The 18,056-nt window shown below is 37.1% G+C and overlaps 7 protein-coding genes across 7 annotated transcripts; 3 read left to right on the top strand and 4 right to left on the bottom strand.

Moving 5' to 3' along the window:
• The first annotated feature begins 3,545 nt into the window (after nt 1–3,545).
• Nucleotides 3,546–4,837, top strand: RHIMIDRAFT_101485 (uncharacterized protein). The gene has a single exon (XM_023605113.1). The coding sequence runs from the start codon at nt 3,773–3,775 to the stop codon at nt 4,724–4,726; it is 954 nt and encodes a 317-aa protein (XP_023468133.1). The 5' UTR covers nt 3,546–3,772; the 3' UTR covers nt 4,727–4,837.
• A 3,647-nt stretch (nt 4,838–8,484) lies between these two features.
• Nucleotides 8,485–9,105, bottom strand: RHIMIDRAFT_235200 (uncharacterized protein; the record flags this gene model as incomplete). The annotated part of the gene is made up of 1 exon (XM_023608316.1): nt 8,485–9,105. One exon carries the CDS (start codon nt 9,103–9,105, stop codon nt 8,485–8,487), a length of 621 nt encoding a protein of 206 aa, XP_023468132.1.
• Nucleotides 9,106–9,378: 273 nt separating this feature from the next.
• Nucleotides 9,379–11,187, bottom strand: RHIMIDRAFT_212860 (putative AVT6-involved in amino acid efflux from the vacuole). Its single transcript, XM_023607229.1, has 5 exons — nt 10,919–11,187; nt 10,575–10,826; nt 10,210–10,515; nt 9,997–10,156; nt 9,379–9,919 (listed from the first exon to the last, which is right to left on the bottom strand). The coding sequence occupies exons 1-5, from the start codon at nt 11,153–11,155 to the stop codon at nt 9,522–9,524; spliced, it is 1,353 nt and encodes a 450-aa protein (XP_023468131.1). The 5' UTR covers nt 11,156–11,187; the 3' UTR covers nt 9,379–9,521.
• An 863-nt stretch (nt 11,188–12,050) lies between these two features.
• RHIMIDRAFT_235198 (uncharacterized protein) lies at nt 12,051–12,458 on the top strand (the record flags this gene model as incomplete). The annotated part of the gene is made up of 3 exons (XM_023608315.1): nt 12,051–12,162; nt 12,213–12,305; nt 12,361–12,458. 3 exons carry the CDS (start codon nt 12,051–12,053, stop codon nt 12,456–12,458), a joined length of 303 nt encoding a protein of 100 aa, XP_023468130.1.
• On the bottom strand, nt 12,437–13,821 carry RHIMIDRAFT_275107 (FtsJ-domain-containing protein). Its single transcript, XM_023612522.1, has 5 exons — nt 13,647–13,821; nt 13,391–13,595; nt 13,079–13,335; nt 12,518–13,029; nt 12,437–12,459 (listed from the first exon to the last, which is right to left on the bottom strand). The coding sequence occupies exons 1-4, from the start codon at nt 13,812–13,814 to the stop codon at nt 12,574–12,576; spliced, it is 1,086 nt and encodes a 361-aa protein (XP_023468129.1). The 5' UTR covers nt 13,815–13,821; the 3' UTR covers nt 12,437–12,459; nt 12,518–12,573.
• Nucleotides 13,822–13,857: 36 nt separating this feature from the next.
• RHIMIDRAFT_275105 (uncharacterized protein) lies at nt 13,858–15,405 on the bottom strand. The gene is made up of 5 exons (XM_023612521.1): nt 14,773–15,405; nt 14,538–14,720; nt 14,368–14,486; nt 14,150–14,316; nt 13,858–14,098 (listed from the first exon to the last, which is right to left on the bottom strand). Exons 1-4 carry the CDS (start codon nt 14,951–14,953, stop codon nt 14,221–14,223), a joined length of 579 nt encoding a protein of 192 aa, XP_023468128.1. The 5' UTR covers nt 14,954–15,405; the 3' UTR covers nt 13,858–14,098; nt 14,150–14,220.
• Nucleotides 14,534–17,746, top strand: RHIMIDRAFT_101420 (uncharacterized protein). Its single transcript, XM_023605111.1, has 11 exons — nt 14,534–15,326; nt 15,385–15,417; nt 15,472–15,998; nt 16,052–16,146; nt 16,207–16,494; nt 16,558–16,749; nt 16,802–16,927; nt 16,976–17,104; nt 17,162–17,267; nt 17,323–17,451; nt 17,500–17,746. The coding sequence occupies exons 1-11, from the start codon at nt 15,016–15,018 to the stop codon at nt 17,604–17,606; spliced, it is 2,043 nt and encodes a 680-aa protein (XP_023468127.1). The 5' UTR covers nt 14,534–15,015; the 3' UTR covers nt 17,607–17,746.
• The last annotated feature ends 310 nt before the right edge of the window (nt 17,747–18,056 follow it).

Genomic DNA, 18,056 nt, shown 5'->3' with positions numbered 1-18,056 from the left:
TTTTTTCTATACTCTTGATAGCCTTTATTTTCTGTTTATTGAATAAAGAGGGACCCTTTCTTTTATTTATATAGAGAAACAAAGTGTCTATCTCAGCTTTTTTATTGTGGCTCTTTACAGGGAAAACAACTCATGTCCAGTATAAAACGACAATCAGTCAACAGCAGTAAAGAGGAAATCAATATTGGTTCTCGAGTATTGGTCAACAATGATCTTGTTGGCGTTGTCAAGTATGTGGGCGCAACTAGTTTTCAGACTGGAAAATGGATTGGTGTTGAGCTTGATGAACCAGAAGGAAAGAATAGTGGGGTAGTTCAAGGAAAGAGATATTTTGACTGTAAAGCAAACCATGGGATGTTTGTTAGACCAGCCAATGTGAAATTACTAGAGGTAATCAATATATACAAAAAATACATGATATGTATTCATCATTTGGGCTAGTCTCTTCCTTCAAATGAAAAAAGAACATCTGTACCAACTCAGCGAAGAAAGTCAGTTGCAGCACCTGCTCAAAGAAGGAAATCAGTTGTAGAACCATCCCCTCCTCCTATCAATACCAATACTAGAAGAAAATCTATTGTTGAACCATCTTCACTTCGACGAAAATCGATTGTAGAACCATCTCCTCCCCCTCTTCCTCAAACAACCATGCAAAGAAGGAAATCAGTCGTTTCTTCTACCCCACCAGCAACAACACAAAGAAGAAAATCTGTGGTTGCTCCTACTACTCCTTCTATACCTAATCAAAGACGAAAATCAATTGTGGCTCCTTCACCAACAAAGAAGGCAACACTTTCTCCTACCACCAAAAAGCGTCCTTCGTCTTTACTGCTACAACAACAACAACGAGAATCACCGTCTCCGCCTCCGACAGTAACGAGTAAAAGTACAGCAGCCCCTAGAAAATCCGTCATGTCATCACATTCTATCTTGAAACGACCCTTTCAAGCCAATTCCAATTCAATTCTAAAGACCAGACCTCCGATTACAGCACCTTCAACACCTAGTCATGAGATGGATCTAGACGACGACGAAATAAATGAAATTCGTGACGAGGATAACGAATTCGATATGCTATGTAATGACAACACGATTGCTAATACTACCATCATAGCAAGCCCTGTATCCATTGAAAAAGATGAAGAAGAAACAGCATCCGAGGATACAGCAGAAGATGACCTGATCAGTCCACCTGAAGATGAAGAAGACGAGGATGAGCCACTTGAAGAACATCAACAGTCATCACTTCCATCACCACTGCCACAACAACAACAACAACAACAACAACAACCACAGCCTGTTTATGGCTCATTGGCCTCTACAAAGCCAATAAGTAAGTCAGAACAGGTAAGGGCTTATAAATATCCTTGAGTTTTCTATTCTAATTTAATTTATATATATAAGATGGTTCCGCTAAAAGACTATGAGGAGCTGCGATTTAAACTTAAAATTCTTGAAGCCAAACGACAAGAAGATCGAGAACGATTCAGAGAACACGAAAAGATAAAAGAAGAAGCAGAACAATTCTTGACACTTCGAAACAAACTTCAAGACAAAATTGCAGAGCTTCAGAAGGATGTCCGAGATGCAAGAAGAGAACTAAAGGAAGTGACCGCTGAAAAGGAGTCATTTGAATCCAAATATATTGAACTGTCTGAATCTGTAGAGATGCTTACTTTAGATAAAGAAGTAGCAGAGGAAAGGGCAGAAGCTTTACAGCAGGAAACAAATATCCTAAAAGACAAGATTGCAGAAATCAGTATTGATCTAGATATTCTCAAGAAAGAAGCAGATATACTCAACAAGCCTCCAGTCAAGAAGGGGGAAGGTGATGAAGAAAGAACTGCTCTAGAAGTTATTCAGCTTGAGAGACACAATGAAAGACTGAGAGAAGCGCTAATAAGGTAAACATTAGACCACAATGCATTTAATAGATGTTGTTAATGTCGTGTAACAAACAAAATTAGGTTACGTGATGCAACGACAGAACATGAAGCAGAATTGAACCAAAGAATCAAGCAATTGGAACAAGAAAACTTTGAACTGGAAGAGATTAGATGTAAGAAAAAACATACATCCTTTAGCTTAATAACTCATTTCTTCTATAGATCAATATGAAAAGACAAAGGAACAACTGACTGTCACTGAGATCCTTGTGGAGGACTTGAAGATACAATTGGATGATGCTATGGGTACAGAAGATCTGGTTGAACAGCTTACTGAAAAGAATCTCAATCTGACAGAAAAGATGGAAGAATTAAGAGCTACTGTTGATGACTTGGAGGCTCTAAAGGAACTTGCTGACGAACTTGAAGAGAACCATATGGAAACAGAAAAGCAATTACAAGCCGAAATTGATCATCGAGATATGTTGTTAAGAGAACAGGTTGAACGTTTAAGAGCCAACGAAGAAACAATTGCAGACTACGAAACGACGATTGAACAGTTTAGAGAACTCGTGAATCATTTGCAAAATGATTTACAAGAGCTGAAGCGCAAAGAAAAGGACGACCAAAACGAAAAGATGTCATTGAGCAGTCAATCTCAAGCCATGATGTCGCTTAATCTTCAACTTCAGACGACTGTTATGAAGGCTCAGGCTAAATCGATTGATATCGAACTACGTAAATTAGAAGCTTCTCAAGCAAACGACAGATTGAATATGATTCAGCCCTATTTACCCGAATCCTTCTTCAAGACTGAAAATGACCCCATCTCTTGTCTGCTCTTATTCAAGCGACTCGAGTTTAAATCTGACCTGATTATTAAGCATTTAGATCAAAACTACCCAGTCAGTGAAAAGATCATGGACAATGTTACAGAAAGTTTGATTACCATCTGCGAGGTATGGATGACAAGTATTTTTTTTTTTTTTCTAATTCAAATCATAGATAAAACAAAGGGCTGGCTGGTTAGGCTCTTTATCCGCTAGATTCCAAACCCATATCAAAAACTGTGACCCTGACACATTTACAAGAATGGGCAGAGTTTATCTTGACCTGGTTGGTGTTGAAAGAAAGATAAACAGCATTGTCGAGTTATTCCGAACGGATCAAATGAATGAGATCTATTGCCTGACTGAGCTTCAAAGAGTTATTTCCCAAGTGGAGCACTTGGTCGAGAGTCACCTTGGCCAACAACAAGAGAGAAATAATGCAGATCAATTCTTTGGTCTGACAAGAGCTCTTGACTTGAATGCTGATCGAATGATTGTCATCTTTACTTTTGTTAGACAGTTATTAGATAATACAGTTAGAAAGGATGGTTTAATCATAGAAGAAGGTATAGGACAGATGGAACAAGACTATATGGAACCACTCGGAAGACTGATTACACAAGCAAAGAACAGTAAAATTATTGCCAAGTAAGAGAAAGAGAGAGAGTGAAATGAAGTATCATTTTTATTAATTTTCTTTAAAGAAAACTGATTCGTCAATTGGAAGACAAGTTTGAAGAAGCTCTCACTCTGAAGGGAGAACATTTGAATCGTTTCAAGATGTTGTATGCTATCAGCACAAAGTTATGTGGATTTTGTTTTGATGTATGAGAAAACTATCTATATTTATCAAAACATTATGCATATCCTAACGAAAATCTCTTGATTAGGTTTATAAGGGACTAATAGCCTACATTGATACAAAGCGAGGAAGCCACGAGTCGATTGAGCTATCCTTTATCAAGAATTTACTTCGTGAAAAGGGAGATGAAGTATTTGAAATGCTTGAGAGCTCTATGTGGGAAAGTGCTCTGAGAACACTCAAGTCATTAACAAATGAACTTGAAACAACACATGCTCAGGTTGAAAATGATGACAAGCTGGATAAAAGTACGTTGTATGCATTTGTTTAATATGGCAACTAACGCACTCTGTTTAGTTTCAACCAAGGTAGCGCCATGGATACAACGTGCTTCAGATATTAAGGCTGAGGTTGTTGTTAACCATGAACTAGAGCACAAGTTACAGCAACATAACGAAGAAATCATAAAGTTGATAAAGGATGTTAAGATGAAGGACCAAGCCCTTCAAGAAGCTGATGTCAAGATCAATTTACTTGAAAAGAGGATGGAAACTGCTAAAAAGGAGCTAGAGCATGTCAAAACGTTAGAAGAGGATTTAGAAAAGTCTTTGAATCAGGAGCAGATGTATGTGGAAGCAATGGAAAATCTACAAGCAGAGTATGATGCATTAGAGGCAGAGAACAACATGCTCAAGAAGGAAGCGAGCAAACGAGAAGAGAAGAGACAGTCAATGCTGAGAAAAGCTAACTTTGACTTGACAGAACAGGAAGATACCACGACTATGCAAGAAATGGCAGGCAATTACTATGAGATGTCAAGTCAAATGGAAAGCTTGAAGGCATCTATTCGATATCTGAGAGCAGAGAATGCACACCTAAAGAGCTTAGACTTTGTCCGATCATTGAATTTAGAATTGGGTTCAAACGAGAAACCGGTTACGACATCAGATGATACGCTTAAATCGATTGCTCGAGAAACAAGAGTCTTGGTCAAGGATGCTCGTGTAGCAGGTGCATCCCCAAGGGTTGTTCAACTTTCAAATGATTATCAGAGCACACATTGGCAGAGTAGGAAGAAATCACCTGACTATCAATATCAAACACAGCAATCTGTATTATACACACTCAAACAGCGCAGTGTGCAGCTAAGGAACCAAATGAATGATCTTCAAATCACGGCCAACACAAATAATAAGGTAACGAAATAACCATTTGTAAATATTACTTATACCAACATGATCATACATTAGGAACTATCAATCCAAGGCAGTCAAAAGCTTGGATTGGTCAAGGTACCTAATCTGTTATCTCTCCAAAACACAAACAGGCACTGTGTTTATTTGAAGAGTGCAACTGAATTTGAGAGACTTCATAGTATCTTTATACAATCTTAATATCCTATTTTTTTATAGACCCGATTTTCGACGTCATGAGTTTATACATGTACAACTTTTTTATCTCTCTCTTTCTTTTTCTCTCTCTTTTTCTCTCTCTTCTTTATTCTATCTTATATTCCCCCCTTACTTCTTCTTATTATTATTCTCGTTACTTTTTCTTTATAACAAAAAAAAAGAGAAAAGAAGAAAAAATACCATCCATAAATTTTATTATCATTAAACACCCAGTTTCCTCTTTTCTTTGCTTTTTGCTTTTTGTGGACTAATTAACGATAATGTCAGGCAATAACATTAAAGTTGTATGTCGTTTCAGACCTCAAAATAAGTTGGAAATAAAAGAAGGAGGAGTACCGATTGTCGAAATCTCGGAAGATGGAACTGGAGTTTCTTTAAAGGTAATATTTTTCTTTTCCAGGTACCAGAAAAAAATGGGCTGTGTGTGTGTATGCGTGTGTGTGTGTGTGTGTGATGATTGAAAAAAAAAAAAAAAAGGATTAAAACTCCACTTAGGGAAAAGATCAAGCTTCATTCTCGTTTGATAAATGCTTTGGTTCATCCACAAAACAAGTTGAAATATTCGAATATTCAATCAAGTCTATCGTGGATGACGTCGTTGCTGGTTATAACGGTACTGTCTTTGCTTATGGTCAAACCGGTTCTGGTAAAACCTTCACCATGATGGGTTCAAGCATAGATGATCAGGAAAATAAGGGTATCATCCCTCGTATCATCGAACAGATCTTTCAAAGCATTCAGATGGCACCAACAAATATGGAATTTACTGTCAAAGTTGCTTATATGGAAATTTATATGGAAAAAGTAAAAGATTTATTAGTGCGTAAGTTGATATTGGGCTTAGATTACAATTCTTTTTCTTTAATAACTAGTTTTATATTAGCTTCTCATGATAACTTGCCTATTCATGAGGATAAAGTAAAAGGCGTTTATGTCAAAGGTTTAAAAGAAGTATACGTTGCAAATTCAGATGAAGTATATGATGTAATGAGAATTGGTGGCGATAACCGCGTTGTTGCCTATACAAGTAAATGCATGAATGAACCACTTTTATCATCTTTTTATAACTTTATATACTGTAGATATGAATGCTGAAAGTTCTCGAAGTCATTCAATTGTGCTTGTCACCATCACCCAAAAGAATCTTGATACAGGAGCAGCCAAAAGCGGTAAACTCTATTTGGTTGATTTAGCAGGTTCAGAAAAAGTAGGGAAAACAGGCGCCTCTGGCCAGACACTGGAAGAAGCTAAAAAAATCAACAAATCCTTGACTGCGTTGGGTATGGTCATCAATTCACTCACGGACGGAAAGGTATTTTTGCGTGTGTCATACATGTTCATGTGATTTCACTCACAATCTGTTTAGTCAAGCCATATCCCTTACCGTGACTCAAAACTGACACGTATCTTGCAAGAATCTCTTGGTGGTAATTCACGTACGACACTCATCATCAACTGTTCACCTTCATCTTATAATGAGGCCGAAACGATCTCCACCTTACGTTTTGGTGCGCGTGCAAAGACAATCAAGAACAAGGCCAAGGTCAATGCTGACCTATCACCTGCCGAGCTAAAGGCACTACTGAAACGTGTCAAGACAGACGCTGTGTCATATCGTAGCTACATTTCCGCTCTAGAAAATGAAATTAGCCAGTGGAGAGCTGGTAGAAAAGTACCAGAATCTAACTGGGCCTCGATGGATGGTGCCAAGAAGCCAGCGGCAATAGCAACAAATGTCGTATCGCCAATCACACCGCCACAGACACCTGCTCCTCCATTCAAGCTTGACGATGAATCCAGACCTTCGACGCCGGCAACGGTGCTAGGAAAAGAAGAAAAAGAAGAGTTTTTAAAGCGAGAGCAAGAACTGCTGGAGCAAATATCTGAAAAGGCCAATGAGCTGATAAGCCGAGAAAAAGAAATTGAAGAGACAAAGGTGCTGTTGAAGGATGTGCAGAAGAAGGAACAGGAATCTATCGATGCTAATAAACAGTTGTCTGCTGAATTAACCAAGACTCACGTTCAGTTGGAAAAGGACACATATAACAATAAAGAGATTGAAATAGTTGTCGATGCATTGAAGGAAGCTAATGCGGAATATAAAGCCGAAATAGAAGAACTGAAAGCAACACTGGACAAATTGAAACAAAAACAGGAAAAGAATCATGAGAACTTGAATGATGCTGAAACAGCCAAGGTAAATATACACAATAACTTTTTATGACCAGGGTTGACTCTTTTTATAGACAAATGCTGAAGAACAGAAAGATGCAATTGAAAACGGTCTAAGTATGGAAGACATCACACCAGAGGCTGTATATAAACTCAAGCAAGACTTGGGAAAGACAAAGGAACTTATTGAACAGCACAAGGCCACGATTGAGCAATTGGAACATGAACGAGATTCACTTGCCAATAAACGAGACGATCTAGAATCCCGTATCAGCCACCTCGAAGCAGATTACGAAGAGCTCTTGGATAAAACGATTGCTCTGGAAGAAATGGATGCCTCACAAACAGGACAAGATATTGCAAACACGATTGCGGATTTAAAGGTCAAACTTGAAAATCAGTACATAATCAGACGTGATGCCCAACAGAAAGAGATTGAGGCTCTCAGACTAGACATGGAACAAAAGACCAAGGAAGAGGAAAGGTTGCAAGAGCAAATCAAGAACTTGGAAGCAAAGAAGCATGAGCTGCTACGAAAGTCAATAGAGCCCATCTTCACTTCTCCTCAGACTCTCGAACAAAAGGAAAAGGAGCTTGAACGTATGCGTAAATCAATGGCACAAGAGCTGGCAGATTTTGAAACGATGAAGAAGGTACTTATGCGAGACTTGCAGAGTCGATGTGAAAAGGTCGTTGAACTTGAAATGACCTTGGAAGAGGCTCGAAATCAACAAAATAATCTGCTGAAAGCAACTAGCAATAAGCCTCAACGTAGAATGCAAATTTTGCAAAGAGATATAGATCAACTAAGCAGCGTACAAAAGAAAGTAAGATATTATTAAAGATGAGAGCTTTACTTTTTTACTAACTTAAAAAAAACTAGCTGGTAGAACAAAATACTCAACTAAAGAGAGAAGCAGCTCTACAGGATCGCAAACTAGCTGCAAAGAAAGAGCACATTGAAACGCTTGAGGCCCGATTAAAGGAAACACAAGAAAAACAAGTTACAGAAGCTGAAAGGTTCAATACTGAGCTTCAAGCGATTCGAGGTCTTCTGGAAAAGGCACGTGACCGAAAGAAGCCCGGTTCTTTCTTTGGCTTTGCCAGAGGTGGCGAAAAGTAAGAGGCAAAAAAAGAAACTTATACTATTTATAGACAAAACCGTGGCTCTTGGTTTAGTAGAATGGTCTAAGCACATAATACCCCCACTTTCATTTCCTTCTTTAAGGCACGACTTTTTTGATTTCTTTCATTTCTCTCCTTTTTATATACAACAATGACTTTTTTAAAAAATGTATATGTATTCGACTTTATATATATAAACTTGGTTTTTATTTTTAAACACATTCTAAAGAAGCAAGGGCCTTTTTTTTTTGAAAGGGTTATTCATTGTTACTCGACGACCGTCTGGATCTTTTACTGGAAGTTGTGAACTTAGATCGAATATTTGGTAAGACCTCTCTACGCCATTGATCCTTACAAGCCTTGGTTGCTCTACCTACAGCTGCCGCAATACGATCCCAGCATATAGTTGACATGTCATCAAGTTTCTTTTCTCTAATGATAGCCTCTATGAGTTCATGTCTCTCTGTATTGTTCCATCGTGGTCTTGGTGAAACGTGGTCCGTGTGTTGCTTAGCCTTTGAATATCCGCATTCTGATTTTCTGGGTCGGCCCCGGCGACGAGATCGGGAGGATTGACTTGAAGACGCAGAATGCAAAGAAATGGATGAGGAGTAATTGTGAAGAATACCGAGTGAGCTTGGAGAGACATCAAGAGGAAACCCGTGGGCATCGATAGAAAGCAGAATTTGAGAAAAAGATGGTAGACGACAGCAATTTTCTTGAGGAAAAGAAGAAATGGTAGAACCATATTCTAAGGTGCCGACAGAGGATACAGAGAAAGGGCCCAAGGAAGCTTGAGAATCATTGAATGTCTTGAGTTTTAGTAAACCATCCATGGTCTCATGAGACATGTCTGTTATGAAAGGATAATCTGCCATTTAAGAAAGTGAATGAAAAAAAAAAAAGGAAAGGAAGGATGAGATACCACTTTTATATAAGAAATATTCTTTTCCAATGATTCATTATTATTACACAACATTTGAATTATTGTAAGTTTAGTTAAATTAAGCAAGTCAGTAGTATCATGATCACATAAATTACTGGCTCTCCATGTAGATAAACAATGCTTGTTACTAATAAAGTAAAAATGAAGATCCTTTCACTACAACTGCAGTGGAAATTCCTTCTATCCACATTTCATTATATTGTCTCCCCCTTCCCTTAACTCCTTTCCTCTTTTTCTCTCTATCGCGAATATCCTCTATCTTTAACTTTGTTCTCATTTTATTTACATAAAATGATCCAGAACTTGTGTCTTTTTTAAGAAGGTTTATTAGAGATGTTTATAATGAAATTATAAAAGACGCATAATATTAAACGATAAACAGATACACATCACTAAAGCACCATAAATTGCCAAGAATAACGAAACGATTCGTTTCCAATGGTACCAGTGATCATCTTGAAATATCTTAAAGTAAAATAATCCCGGAAGTATAAATGAAATTGTGGTTGATCCAGTAGATCCAACAAAGGACAACACAACATCCAGCTGGGTGATCGTAATTGCTACCAGATAACTACAGACGACAATAGCCGTTGTCAATAAGAAATGTGATCTCTTGTGAGTCGTATGCTGGACAAGGGTTTTTTCCAAAGAGGCTCTGCATGGATGTGCTTGAAGTGGGTAACTAAAAATGACTAATATGACAATTGCTAATCTACCGTAAGCAACAAAATAACTTTGAGGATCTGGAAGAAGCAGAAAAAGGAAAAGGGAAGATCAGTTTTTTTTTGTTCTTTTCCTGCGCATGTATTCATCTCCTTACATTCAAGTATGATGTTTCCATTTACGTCTTTACCAAAGCTTAAGTAACCAAGAATAGCTACTAGCTCATAAATAAAAGCAGCAGACCCAATAGAATTCACAATGACTTGTATGATCGATCTTTCACTGTTATCACTCAATTCATTATAAATTGAGAATATCTATGATGGTTGTTATTACTATTGTTATCATGACACAATGATTATATGCTTACATTTTGATGGCAAGTAAAGGCAAAAATGAAAACGGGTAATTGCCCAAAGACTTTGGTATTAAAATGAAAGTATTCAATCGATCCAGGAGGTGGAGGAGGAAAGTTGGGTGAGATGTAGTGATAGACGACAATGACCACGAGATAACCAACTGCAAATAATGCAACAAGACTAGTGTACTTTAATGAATCTAGACGCTTCAAATAACTCAATGGTCCAACTGCAGTGATCATGAATAATGTGATCCATAGACGACGGTCCATCAAGAGTGCATTCTGCTCAGCATCATGAAAGAAGGAAAGGATGACCTAGATGATATAGTTTCATTAACAATAATGTCACGTCGATATCATTCATTCATTTATACTTTGGGCATCAAGTCACCAATGATGATCAAATAACTAACCGCCACACCAAAGCATTTGATTGCAATTGCCAAATCAAAAAATATACCTAATTTTGGCCAAGTCAGCTTAGATAAGGCAGAAAATGATGCATGCCTGTCTCCAACTCTAGCTGCACATTGAGAGAGAAAGTAGAGTCCAAGTGCCGAGGTGCATCCAGCATATAAAATCAAGATAATGCCGGGTATCAAGCCAATAGATGCCAATGCGGCGGGCTATATATAAATATATATATATATATATGCATATAAATAAGAAATTAAAGGGCACGTTCTTTTTATAATAGAGATAATCATAATATATATACCATTGCCAGCATGCCGGTACCTAGGATAGTATTAGCTAGGTTAATAGAACAACTGGTAATAGTGGCACTTGGTTCATCAGTAGGATAAACAGTATGGCAAATAGATATATCCTCTGTATCGTTTGTTAATAATGGTCTATAATAATCTAATGCACTGCCGAATTCAGAGTTTGCTCTATAAGAAGATACAGACGAGGCTCTGTCGCTGTTGTCTACAATGGATTGGTAATTCGTCATTAACAGAAAATGAAAAAGAAAAAAAAAAAAAAAGAGTGAAAGAGGGGTGAGTGAGTCAAAGTGCGGAGAAGCGGAGCGATAAATAGATAGATAACAAATTTAAATTAGACAGAGTTCGTTAAAGACTTGGTGTTTGTAGACACAAGTCAAGTGTTTTCTTGAGATAATGGTTATTGCCCTGAGCGTTTTCTTTTGTGATTCAATACAACAATCTTTCAAAAGATAAACATCTTTCGTCGCGGTTATCTTTGCTGGTATTTAATGCATTCATAAAATTAGCAATTGTCCACAATCAAATATTACAATGCCTCTAAATATCTTTAGATAATTTGATCACCCAAAAACGCCCTTCTGACTGATAAATGGTCAGTGGCCATTGATCAATTTAAACTTCTTACAGTATTGTGTAACAATCAGCTATTGGTAACAAAACACAAGATTTACTATGATAACCCCCTTTACCCTCTGGAAATGCTTTATGGCATTTTCAAGGGCTGACAACAAACAATGTTACAGCCGATCAAAATCAATTTCATAACAAGATTTCCTTGACAATGTCCATTGCCTGTGATAATTGTCGAAAAGTGAGTTTGTTGCTTTGCTTATTCCTTAGGGAGTTGCACATATTTTGATCCTGACTATGGCTAACAGATTGTGACTAGCGCCATTTATATTCTGTATAGAAGCGTTTTGCTCTGACAAGGGAGGCTCTGAATAGCACCTGTTCCCAAAAAGGTCTGACAATAGTAATCTCACGAAATCACCTTAGTGATCGTTTTGAATGGCCCTGTCTTTCAGAAAAAATCGCACAAAGACATTGTGACTTTGTTATGTATGCATAAACAACCCCCCTCTGCCAAATTTTTGGTCTGTACTTTTTTTTCATATAATCAAAATGAAGGAATACAACAAAGAAGAACTCGAGAGAATGAGGATTGCAATGAATGGAGAAACAGCTCTTGATAAGATAAAGAGAAAGTGTAGAGAAGAGCCATTTGTTCCTGCTGGTAAATTACACAGTTTTTCAATATTCACAATCACTCATATCAAACCAAAGGCGTTGCTTTAACCTGCTTTGCACTTATTGCCGCAACAGTTGGTGTCAAAATGGGGAACAAGGCTTATGCTAACAACATGTTTCGATTAAGAGGTTGATCTTTGTTTTATATCCAAAGGGACCCTTTTTATACTCATCCTTTTCATAGTTGCTGCCCAAGGTTTTACCGTACTGGCAATGGTGGGAGGATCACTTTATTATGAGCAACAAAAGAAAGGCGAAACGGAAGAATCACCAAAGGCCTAAGCAGGTATTCTCCATGTTTCGAGACAGTGGCGTCTAATCTGCTCTTGATCATAAAAAGGACGGAGTTGCCTATATAGAAAGACTTGGCATGACAAATTCAAGAAATATAATAAACTTACGGGTTTTGGATAAACATGTCGAATTGCTCTAATGAGTCTGTCTGTTGAACGATAAACTTGATGTTCCTCATGCGCACATAATCAATAAAATCCTCATCTTTGTCCAATATGTCACGCGAAATTAACTGGAATTGCTTATCACCTATCTTGGTAGTGATATCCAGTAGTTTCTCGATAAGGTCGGTAGGATGGCTGACGAGTAAATTACGGCAGATGACATAGCGTTCCGAATTGGCAGGTCGACTACTCAATGGCTTTGTAATGCAAATTTCGTCAAATAGTTGATACAATAACCAAACGAGGTCAACAGTGAACTCGGTGAACATATCAAAAAATTTGCATACAAAGGCGCCGCCCTGCCTTAGAGTTGATAGCATCGTAATGATTTCGCATAATATGAGCTTCTGGGCCAACTGTTCTTGTTCTGCTTCATGTCCAGAAAAATCAAACCCCTATTGTGTGTGATTATAGACGATTGTATTATTTTTGTTTGTAACTTACTCCATCAGCTACTGCCAAGTCTACTCCATTTTGTGTTTCTTTGCTGATCAATGATTCAACATCTCTTATATTCTCTGGTTTGTATAGATCACCTGTACCATCTTGACCATAGATGATACTAAAGCTGTCTTTTGGAATATCCACTCGAAACTTTTCTGTGTGCCAATTCATCTCGTCTTTCTCTGCTGGCATCTTTAAGGTAATACCATATCCATGACAGGACTCTCCCCAGCTATGGATCCTCCATAAGATATACTCTTTGATAATATATTATGATTCTGTCCTCTTTATACTTTTTTTTTTACTTTTTACCTGAAAATCCACCAGGTCCACCGCAAATGTCAAGAAATTTAAACTGATTGCTACCTTTTGTTGCAGTCAAGCCAAAATCTGCGTCCATAGCAGCCAATTTCATAGCAGCTCGATTCATAAAGACACCGTGGCCTATCCTTTCAAATGGATTACTCTTTGATCGTGCCTGCGAGACAATTTCTTTGGGCAAATGGCTGGATTTTCCCTAATCATTTAATATTAGGATGCGTTGGGGCCATAGCACTGTTGTTATTACCTTTAATTGAATCACATTTTCAACTTGTACTTTAGAACATACAAAGTCATAATCGACCTCTACTTCCTTTAGTTTGATAAGATCAATGATCTCATTGACTGATAGTCTTGTCTGACACTTGAGAAAGCTCGTACTCGGTTGTAAATTAAGCGGTTTAGGCTTGTACATAGGTTTTTGTTGTTGCTGCTGTTGCTGTTGCTGCTGTTGTTGCTGCTGTTGTTGCTGCTGTTGTTGCTGTTGCTGCTGTTGCTGTCTTTGGTTTCGACGAATGTCTTCTTCCTGTGAGTAAGGTTGATAACGGCTACTGCTATTATTATTATTATCCCGAGACTTCATTGGACGTAGTAATGCAGGATTATATCTTGACAAATCTTCTGATCGTTTAAGATCGCGTAAAGAGGGAGGCGGGATCCCTGAAGGAACGCGTGTTTCTCGGTAATGAGGGTCGTTGTCTATATTAGAGTGTTTACAAATATATTTCATATATACAAGCCTATATATACCAGAATAAAGGTCTTCCATTATATACACAAAAATAAAAAGAAAAAGAAAGAAATGGTATTTATTAAATTTTTTAATTCTGCTTTTGATGTTCCATATTAGCGACATGAGTCTCGATACTTGTCAATATGTTGTCCCATGCAATGAATATTTCAGATACCGTATTGACCTAAACTATTGTTATATAATACATTCATGAGTATATACTTTATTCACTTACAGTCTTGTTATATCTTTCCATTAACTCTGATATTTCTTTTGTCAGTTTGTTCAATTGTCTGGTTTGATCAACATGAACTATATCCAATTCAGATAATTTAGGCTTGAGTTCGTCAACAACTACATATATAACAATAAGCTTATATGCTTTCGGGTTAACATACTGTTTACCATCAAAGTCGGCTCCATTGACGACGTGTTCTAATGACTTGACTTGCTTTACTTCTTGCGCAAACTTCTTTAGGTCATCTTGAGCAGCAAGTAATAATTCTAATTTGACATCAGTCGATAGTAATTCTCTTTCCATTGAATATGTCGAGGTATTTGGGTTCAGTAATTTAGAATGGGTATCATCTATAATACAAGTGTTATTCACTATATGCATTTATACAACATTTCTATTTACATGTCTCCATAAAGTATTCAATGGGTTTATGTTTTTGATAAATAGATTGAAGTTTTCTATTTAGCTTCCCTAATCGCTGTACAATAGCATCATCTGGTTTCTTTATTTGTTGTTGTTGTTGTTGGCCAAGCAAGACATATTCCAAATGTCTTAGTCTAGTTTCGAAGCCATACTCATCCATTTTATAATGAGTGAAAACACCCTCTACCCCCTTTTTTTCTCAGACCTTTTTTTTTATTGCAAATGGGAAAGAAAGTAACTTATGCCATTGGCTTTATTCGTCAATCACCCTTTGCACAGGAACTAAAGGAACAACAAAGTCGATATGATACTGAACTTGAGTTGGGCAATAAAAGAAAGGCTGCGACAATTGCACTTGAAATATCTGATCTCTTGATCGCTCAAGTAGACGAAATAGATCCAGGACTACCTGCTCATGTTCAAGAACAAGATACCAGAAAATTTTTAACTAAGGCAATAGGATATTGTAAAGAAGCTATCAAATTCTTTCAAAGAGACAAGCATAGTCCAGATACGATGTATGATCTAGTGAGGTAATAATACACACACATATTCTTCAGTTCAAGTGAATGACTTTTTTTTTATTAAAAGCGCCTACTACAACCTTTGTCAATGTCATTCAAGGTATATACATGTATATTATGTAACTAAGTTAATTCATTTATATACATACTTTAGCTTGGAGGACTATGAAGCAGCTATCCGATACGGAACAATTGCATTGTCATACATGCCACGTGAGGATCAAGACAAATCAAAACTCCAAATGATCTACAAAACAATAGGCGACACATACTTTATAAAGGCAACAGACCCTGATGAATCGAGACATGATGACTTTTTCCATGCATACGAATACTACATGAAAGAAAAGAGTATCCTAGAGACAATGACCCTGGATGATGTTGACCGAGATCCAACCGTACTGCCTCAATTTCATCGGTCAAACAAGTTCAATCTGGGAGTCGTATGCTCCAAACTGCCGAATAAAAGAGAATTTGCAGAAAAGTTCCTGAAAGAAGCGGTTGAGGACGCGCAGACATTAAAAGACTACGCGAATGAGAAAAAGACGTGGTGGGAACTAGGCAACCACTACCGTAGAGTAAATCAGGATCATTTGGTGAAAGCGTGTCAGATAAGAGAGATGAACATCATACGACAGCACGGGTTTCATGAGGATGAACTACCTTGTCTTGAAGAACGGAGTAGGTTGAGTATTAAAGTCATTCATTTTCATATTCACATGTAATGTCTATAGTAAAATTTCATTTGGAGATGAAGGAGTTTGCCGAGTGTTATAGGTTAAGCAAGAGGCTCAAAGAATTGACGAATGAAGATACCAAGGAGTATTATGTAACTGGAGGTTGACAATCCATTTAATCAGCTTCTAATCACATTCTCTCTATAAAATAGACGAGCATATACAGTCTAATCACTCAAACAGAGCAGCTAATGGGTAGATATGAAGAACAGGACAGCATTCATAGTCTCACACTAGAGGCTTTGCTTTACAAAGTAAGCTTGATGTATGAACTGGCACAGCTCTTGATGGAAAATCAAATGTACAGAGCAGCTTTTAGAATAGCAGATCAAGCGCTAAGATATATTGATGACTCTAAAGCAAGTACAAGCCAGATGATCTCTACCTATTTGAACTTGCTTCAGATAAAGGCAGAGTCACAATGGCAACTCCGTGAGAGCGTATGTAGCACTTGTATTATGAAGAAAAGAAAAGAAAATAAGAGCTAATAACATGACTATTAGAATATTGAGGCCTATATAGACCTTGACAATCAAACATTAGAATTCATTGATAAACATACAAGATATACCCGCATTCAATTAGAACACAAGATAGATGTATATAAACGACGCATTGAAATACACACATACTATAACCAAACTCAACGAGTTAATCACTTTAAAAAATTATTGAAGGACGCTGAAATACAGCAGGTAATGGGCATATAGGTTACTATATCTGCTTGATGTTTATTATATTCAAAAGGAAGCACTGCCTGATATCATACAAGATGATCCCATGGATGTTGATGAGCAGGTCTTTATAACTCCAATTCGATTTGATAATAGAATAACTCCATCTCATAAACTATTGTTAAAGTCAGATACGATCGTAAGTGATACAAACAAGCTATAAACCATTAGCTTATATTCTTGAAAGAATATCCGAATCAATGTGTTATTCCCAGAACCAGTTATCGTCCGAATCTTGTGCTATGATTTGAAACAAACAGTAAAATGGCTAATGGAAGAAATTAGGAGACGTACATGGCAGATACATGGTATAGAGGTAAAATGATAAAGATAAATTATGACGTGTATCTAATATATATGTGTGTACGAATAGCCCATCATTAGCCGTTTAAAGATTAAGGATAGTGATCTATATCCAAATGATTTGATCCAGGATGTGCTTTTGGAGCTTGATCAACAAGTAGATGCTGTTGTTACTGGTAAGCTTTAAAAAGAAAAATCGCTTTATGAGACTCATGGCTGTGTAACTATAAGGAACTGCATTAAAATCAGCACTTGACATATATCTGAATGCCTGTGATCGGCTTGATATTAGGCCATCGGAATATATCCGTAAGCAATTGGCAAATGTTAGTCATGGTGTCATACCTTTAAAGGGAGCAGGTAAATATTTCATATAAGATAAAAAGTAAAAAGAATAACGCCTTGTAGTATATGAAGATCAAATACCAGCTATAGAACAAGTTCTTCAAAAGATGAACATGATCAGTACATTAGATCTGTCTTTTAATTTCTTGGGTAATACAGAAGAAGGATAAAGGTGCAATATTTTGTTGACATTGTAGCATAGATGACAATACTATCGAGAGGTTACTCAAATATAGTAAAGCACCCAATGAGATCAATCTGAGCAATAATCGAGCGACATTATCGACCCTGCAACTGCTGACTGATCTATTTTCAAATTCTGATCTTGCTCGTCTATCACTCGCATACAATTCGTTAGGTCCAGAGCTTGTAAATAAGGTTCCAGAGTTGATTACTGCTTTTCCAAATTTGAGGGTATTGAGCCTTGAAGGAACCTGTCTTGGCAAGTACATGGCAGTAAATGATGATGTAAGAGACCTTTATAGGAACATGGCTCAAGGTATTGTATTGTTTTTTGATTTAAAAAAAGAGAGAAGCTTAATTATTATTATTCTTATTAGCTGAAGTACCTTATCGTATTACGGTCAACTTATCCAATAATCACTTTGAAAAAGACATGC

This window comes from Rhizopus microsporus (assembly GCF_002708625.1).
Source record: "Rhizopus microsporus ATCC 52813 unplaced genomic scaffold scaffold_4, whole genome shotgun sequence".
In the NCBI taxonomy this organism is placed as follows: domain Eukaryota; kingdom Fungi; phylum Mucoromycota; class Mucoromycetes; order Mucorales; family Rhizopodaceae; genus Rhizopus; species Rhizopus microsporus.
The sequence above is the reverse complement of the archived record's forward strand: the minus strand, read 5'-3'. Positions and strand labels throughout refer to the sequence as shown.

Coding starts and splice junctions, on each gene's coding strand:
- RHIMIDRAFT_101485 (XM_023605113.1), top strand. CDS start 3,773: ATGAACTTGAAACAACACATGCTCAGGTTGAAAATGATGACAAGCTGG.
- RHIMIDRAFT_212860 (XM_023607229.1), bottom strand. CDS start 11,155: ATGACGAATTACCAATCCATTGTAGACAACAGCGACAGAGCCTCGTCT. Junction 10,516..10,574: donor TTGGTGACTTGATGCCCAAA/GTATAAATGAAT, acceptor TATATCATCTAG/GTCATCCTTTCCTTCTTTCA. Junction 9,920..9,996: donor TGGAAACATCATACTTGAAT/GTAAGGAGATGA, acceptor TGCTTCTTCCAG/ATCCTCAAAGTTATTTTGTT.
- RHIMIDRAFT_275107 (XM_023612522.1), bottom strand. CDS start 13,814: ATGTACAAGCCTAAACCGCTTAATTTACAACCGAGTACGAGCTTTCTC. Junction 13,336..13,390: donor TGGACCTGGTGGATTTTCAG/GTAAAAAGTAAA, acceptor ATATTATCAAAG/AGTATATCTTATGGAGGATC. Junction 13,030..13,078: donor ACTTGGCAGTAGCTGATGGA/GTAAGTTACAAA, acceptor CACACACAATAG/GGGTTTGATTTTTCTGGACA.
- RHIMIDRAFT_275105 (XM_023612521.1), bottom strand. CDS start 14,953: ATGGATGAGTATGGCTTCGAAACTAGACTAAGACATTTGGAATATGTC. Junction 14,721..14,772: donor TGAATACTTTATGGAGACAT/GTAAATAGAAAT, acceptor CTTGTATTATAG/ATGATACCCATTCTAAATTA. Junction 14,487..14,537: donor CAATGGAGCCGACTTTGATG/GTAAACAGTATG, acceptor TTATATATGTAG/TTGTTGACGAACTCAAGCCT.
- RHIMIDRAFT_101420 (XM_023605111.1), top strand. CDS start 15,016: ATGGGAAAGAAAGTAACTTATGCCATTGGCTTTATTCGTCAATCACCC. Junction 16,147..16,206: donor AAGATACCAAGGAGTATTAT/GTAACTGGAGGT, acceptor TCTATAAAATAG/ACGAGCATATACAGTCTAAT. Junction 17,268..17,322: donor AGTAGATGCTGTTGTTACTG/GTAAGCTTTAAA, acceptor TGTAACTATAAG/GAACTGCATTAAAATCAGCA.